The 6,185-nt window shown below is 32.5% G+C and overlaps 1 protein-coding gene across 1 annotated transcript; it reads left to right on the forward strand.

Annotated features, from left to right (window-relative positions):
- The first annotated feature begins 956 nt into the window (after nt 1–956).
- Nucleotides 957–4,435, forward strand: LOC11414470 (cyclic dof factor 2). The gene is made up of 2 exons (XM_003618459.4): nt 957–1,186; nt 2,578–4,435. The coding sequence occupies exons 1-2, from the start codon at nt 1,004–1,006 to the stop codon at nt 3,880–3,882; spliced, it is 1,488 nt and encodes a 495-aa protein (XP_003618507.1). The 5' UTR covers nt 957–1,003; the 3' UTR covers nt 3,883–4,435.
- Nucleotides 4,436–6,185: the final 1,750 nt, after the last annotated feature.

Genomic DNA, 6,185 nt, shown 5'->3' on the forward strand with positions numbered 1-6,185 from the left:
AATACATACTACCAGTAATAAATTCTAAGAAACTAACATTAATACATTTTCTTTTTTGGTCAAAATAACATATAATGCATTTTATTTTTTGGTCAAAATAACATATAATGCATTTTCTTTTTTCATTAATAATTGCACTTTTTGGTCAAAATAACATATAATGCATTTTCTTTTTTCATTAATAAAATGATCTTTTTTGGTCAAAATAACATATAATGCATTTTTTTCATTAATAATTGCACTTTTTTGGTCAAAATAACATATAATGCAATTTTCTTTTTTCATTAATAAATGCACTTTAATTTCTTCCTGATCAAACTCTCAATAATAACATCAATTATTAAAATTTAGACAAAAACTCAATTTAAAAGATTAATCTATTAAATAAGATACTATACTCTCTGTTACCGATTATAAATAAATTTACTTTTTTAAGTTTATTCAATTAATGATGTATATGATCCATAATATGAACAAAATACATTATTAACAAATGAATCTAAAAAATCACATTTACTTATAATTGGTAAGTGAGGGAGTATCAAAGAAAGTTTACTATTAAGAAACATTAATTACTTTGGTTAGACAAAATTGAATTGATAAGGTACATGAATGAATGATGAATGTGTAATGTGTAAGAGTTTATCCATATCCCTATTGAAAAAGTACCAACCTAGATCAAGAAAGATAGTGGAATAGCTATGTGTCATTCAAATGTGAATCTAATTTAGCTTATTCCCAAAAGAAAGAGCAAAAAAGTGAGAAAGAGAAACATCTTTTCAATACCACAAAAACAATTTGTGGCTCAAATTCATTGTTGCATCTGATGTAGCAACTTTTGTATCAACAAAAACAACACAAACAAACCACACAAACACAACGTGTCACTCTCTCTCTCTAAACTTTCTCTCTCTACACTTTTTTCATCATATATAAAAAAACAAAAATAGTTTTATCCAAAAAAATATATATAAAAAAAGAAACAAAAAAACAGAAGAAAAAAATGTCTGAAGCAAAAGACCCTGCGATCAAGTTGTTTGGGAAGACAATTCCGGTACCGGAGATCCCTACCGGATCCGGTGACTCTATTGGAGCACCGTCTTCATCTTCTGGTGATGCTGTGGATGATGGTATAAATCAAAACCATGGTTCTTTCATGGATGAAGAAGAGAGAGAGATTGATGAGGTATGAAGAAATTTTTTATTTTTAGAGTGACCCTTTATTTGAAATGTGAAAATATTTAGTGGGTTGGTGTTAGATTTTGGTTTCATTACATTGAAGATTCTGTTGACTTGCTACGTTAACCTTTTATGTGTGTTTTGTTTTTTGAAGGGTTTAGTATTTAGTTTGGATTCTGTGTTTTTTGGATCTATGTTGTTTGGTTTTGTTTCAATTTTGGAATTTTGATTTTGGTTTTTAAGGTTTTCATTTTTCATGATGTTTTTGATTTGATGCTGTTGTAGTTTCTGATAGCTTAAGCTTAACATTAAATTTGTTAATTTTGGATTAATTCTATAGATACTTGTTTTATTAACATTATGTGCTTTCTGAAATTCTGATCATAGTTTTTTTTTTTTTTTTGTTGGAAAAACCCTAGTTTTGAGTTCGTTCTAGTTCTAGAATCTAAATGATACTATCTGAATCAGAGTCTATCTTAGATTCGTTATTAGGAATGATATATATGCTCCAAGTTTCAACATGGATATCGTCGTATTGAATATAAGCAAAATAAAGTTGATGTATCTCGTTCAAATTTTTAATCAGAAGTTGATGTGTCTGGTGCAAATTTTTAACCAATACATCAACTTTGTTTGACTATTTCTTTTTTTTTTGCTTAAATTTGAGACCTGAGTAGTAAATAGAGTTTATAGTGTCAAGATTTTTTTGTAAATTTTGAGACCAGATTATTGATTGTGTTTAACATGCTCATAGTTCAATCTAAAGTTTCCTTTTCTATATCTGATTCTGAATATATTCTCTTTTGTACTGTGAAAAAATCTTACTCTATTGAGCTTCTGGGTTTTGTATCTTGGTTTTTCTATATAAAGAAAGAACAGATTTAAGGAGTAAGGACTGTCATATTTCAAGTTTTAGCTCAATTTGTCATACTTTCTGGTTTGGTTTTTATGTTCCTTGTACTTTTGTCTATAGTCAGTTAACATGGTTAAATGCTATAGTACTGATTATCTGTGGACATAAACACTTGTGAGACTATTCTTATAGAAACAGCTTGTGACATGTACATAAACTGTTTTCAGCTTACATAAACTGTTTTCGGCTTATGTACAAATAAGTGTTTATGACATGTACATAAACACTTGTGAGACTATTCGGAAGAGCTTATAGAAACAGCTTATGACATGTGCATAAACTGTTTTCAGCTTATGTCCAAATAAGTGTTTTGACATGCACATAAACACTTGTGAGACCATTCGAAAAAGCTTGTTTGAAAACAATTTAATTTAATTTTTTCTTTTGTATGTGATAAGCCTTTATGCTTTAAGCGCTAATTAATCTGTTTGTACTAAATTTTTGGCTTAGAATATCATACTCATCAAGAGTTTTCTTGAATTCAGGACACAATGGAAGATGAATCAACCAAATGTAAGAAGGAAAAAGATGAAGCTCTCACCCAATCATCAGAAAAGATCACTGATCTAGACACAAACTCGAGATTAGTGGAAGAATCAATTAACCCCTCCACTGAGGACGAGCAAAATACATTGAAAACTTCAAAGATTATGGAAGAACATACTGAGAATTCGCATGATAAGACCCTGAAAAAGCCAGACAAAATACTGCCGTGTCCCCGTTGTTATAGCATGGACACCAAATTCTGCTACTACAATAACTACAATGTTAACCAACCTCGCCATTTTTGCAAGAAATGCCAGAGATACTGGACTGCCGGGGGAGCCATGAGAAATGTGCCTGTAGGCGCCGGTCGTAGGAAGAACAAGAATTCTGCTTCTCACTTTCGCCAAATAACTGTACCTGAAACAGCTGTTCAGAATTCTCTATCCGACTCGCCAAACGGAGTCCATCATCCTTCACTAAACTGTAATGGCACAGTCTTTACATTCAGGACCGATACACCTTTGTGTGAATCAATGGAATCTGCATTGAACCTTGCTGATCAAGGAGTTAATATTTCCCAGAAAAATGGATTCATTAGACCGGAAGCACTGCGGATTCATGTACCCTATGTTGGGGAAGAAAAGAGTGATGAACATTCCATCAAATCTTCTGACACATCAACAACGCTGACAGAAGATGCAGCTGCCAGCAGTTCTGTTGAACAAGTTATGCCAAATTGTCAAAGCTTCCAACCACAAGTTCCGTACTATCCCAGTGCCCCTTGGCTTTTGCCGTGGAGTCCATCTCAATGGAGCTCTCAAGTACAACCACCGCCTGCTTTTTTCCCACAAGGATTTGCCATGCCACTCTATCCTCCACCGGCTTATTGGGGTTTTAGCATGCCCGGTGCGTGGAACAATCCATGGCTGGCACAACCTTCGTCACCAAATAGTGCAACCGTTAACTCCGGTCCTAACTCGCCAACCTTAGGTAAGCATTCAAGGGAAGAAAGTATGCTCAAACCGACCGACTCCACAGGTTCTGACGAAGGAAACAATAAAGAAGAAAAGTCCCTTTGGGTTCCGAAAACTTTGAGGATTGATGACTTGGGAGAAGCGGAAAAAAGCTCTATATTGACAACTCTCGGGATTAAAAACGATAAGGCAGACGCGATTCGTGGGGGAGGACTTTTCAAAGCCTTTGCTTCAAAGAGCAATGAAAAAGATAGCGTGCAAAACTCACCTGCCATGCAGGCCAATCCAGCAGCAATGTCTAGGTCAATTAGCTTTCATGAGACCTCATAATTATGTAGCTTATAAATTTGCTTTTATTTATTAGATGCAGCAGATGAGCCGATTGACACAGCAGCTATGAAACATGGTCACAACATTGGTACAGACACATCGACACCATTAATGATTTGAGAAAATGAACGTGTTGGTGTCTGACATGCGTTACAAGCACAGATGTGTTCTACAGTTCTTAAGAAAGTTACAAACTTTAAGAATATATTGGTTCATTTTTGTTTTTGGTAAGAGTTAGTTCTTGTTGATCAATGGAAGAAATTGAGAAGATGGTTTTTTCTGCATTCGCTTTAAGGAGATTCAAGCCTTCTCTTAGGTGGCGGCGGCAAGGCAATTTTACATTCTTCCCTTTCTTTTAGATTGCTTTCTTAGTTCATGTACATATATGTAAGCTTATGTGACATAGTGAGGCTTAGCTATTTATTTTTCCAGCAAGATCGTCGATGTATATATAATAAGATTGAGAGTTCAAATTGAACATTTTGTTTTGCTATATTGTTTTCAGAATTTTATCATTTCTGTGGAATAAACAGAAATATTTTATCATTTTGGATAACTATGCATGTGTTTGGTGGTTTATTACATTGGATGCAAACGTGACATTGGAGAAGCAGCTACATGGTAGCTTTCATGTTACAGGTAAAAAAGTTACGAAACTGCCTGATGTGATTTTAGGACGCCGACTTGAACATGGTCACCGAACAAAACAATAGTTTGTTTGTAACTTGCTCTGTTTGGCGCATGTCTCGACCAACACCATCCTTGGATGCTTGACTCTGAAGCCGAATAGATAGACTTCTTTTCTGACTTAGTCTTCGAATTGGTCAATTGTGCATCAGTTCACAGACAATTTTTGTACTGTAAGAGTGTGCTTGAGATTCAGAAAACTATTGTGTTCATTATTATTTTACTAGAGTTTTTCAACTGATATTGTTTTATTAATAACACCTAAAAACTAGTAAAAGAAACTAGTGGTGAGATTCAATGAACTATAATAACGTGCTCCACTTAATCATATTATTGCAATTATTTTGTTTGTGCGTTGTAGTGGAGTTTGAACAAAAATTTGAGATTCTAAAATGAAGATAAAAAGTATAAGTTGCAAAATAACATAAATAAAAATCAAATTAAAAGGAAAAATGGATAATACAACTAGGAGTATTACATGTACAATAAAATGTTGGTGTGTTAGCTGTTATGCTAGTATTTTTTTGAGATATCTTGATCTATCAGATGTGATGTGAATCTCACTCTTGTAGTTGATTGTTTGTCATCAATAAGCGAAATTCCTTCTCTGTCTGAACTTCATTTACAATTTTGTGAGTCAATCCTAAATCTATTCCACATCTGAATACTTCTATTTCTCTGAAATCTCTCGACCTCTCATATAATGAATTCCAAAGTAGCATCATACAACAATTGTGTTGGGCAAAAAATAGTTTAAGGAAATAGTATCTAAGCAATAACAATTTCTATGTGAGGCCACTTTCCAATTTTTCATGTTTTCCATTGTTGGAGACATTATCTATTCGAAATACAAATGTTATTGGTGATTTTGATGCTTATAGTAAATAAAAGTCTTTTCCATCACAAAAAGTATTGTTCAATAAATGAGTGATTTAGGAGAAATGGATGTAACACATTCTACAATAGTTCAAAACTTCTAGGAAAACAAAAATCTTACCTATCACAAATGTCTTCATTAATGTTATGTTTGAATTTTGTTATATTTTGAACTTCTAGGAAAAATGGAAGAATGTAACACACTCTAATAGTTCAAAGGTAATAATGTTTTTAATGATAAATGTTAGTGTGTTAAGCACATTTTATAAATTATTTTATGTTTTTTTAATTAATAGACACACACACTAAAATCATATATATATATATATATATATATATATATATATATATATATTTATCAATATATTGATATCATTTCAATCCAATATACTTATGTATGTATGTGATATAATTTGTCTTTTGATTTAGGGATTCAACGATTAAATTCGGAATTTATGGATTTGAGATTCAATTTGGGGATTTGATTTTTGGTTTTCTACTTTCAGTATAGTTCTTATGGCACATCATTTACCTTGTTAGCACAAAACATTTGTCAACTCATCAGTTAACGTGATTTTTTAACGTCAGAGATTAAACTGGTAACAGAAGTGCACATCCAGGGACTACTTTGTATTTAAGCCTGATTCAGTGGCATTTGTGATAGCGAAGTGCAAAGTCAGGGATCAAAGTGACCATTTACTCTTTATCAATTAAAGAAAAGATAAAATATAATTAATCTA

The sequence above is a fragment of the Medicago truncatula genome, chromosome 6, assembly GCF_003473485.1.
Source record: "Medicago truncatula cultivar Jemalong A17 chromosome 6, MtrunA17r5.0-ANR, whole genome shotgun sequence".
Classification (NCBI taxonomy): domain Eukaryota; kingdom Viridiplantae; phylum Streptophyta; class Magnoliopsida; order Fabales; family Fabaceae; genus Medicago; species Medicago truncatula.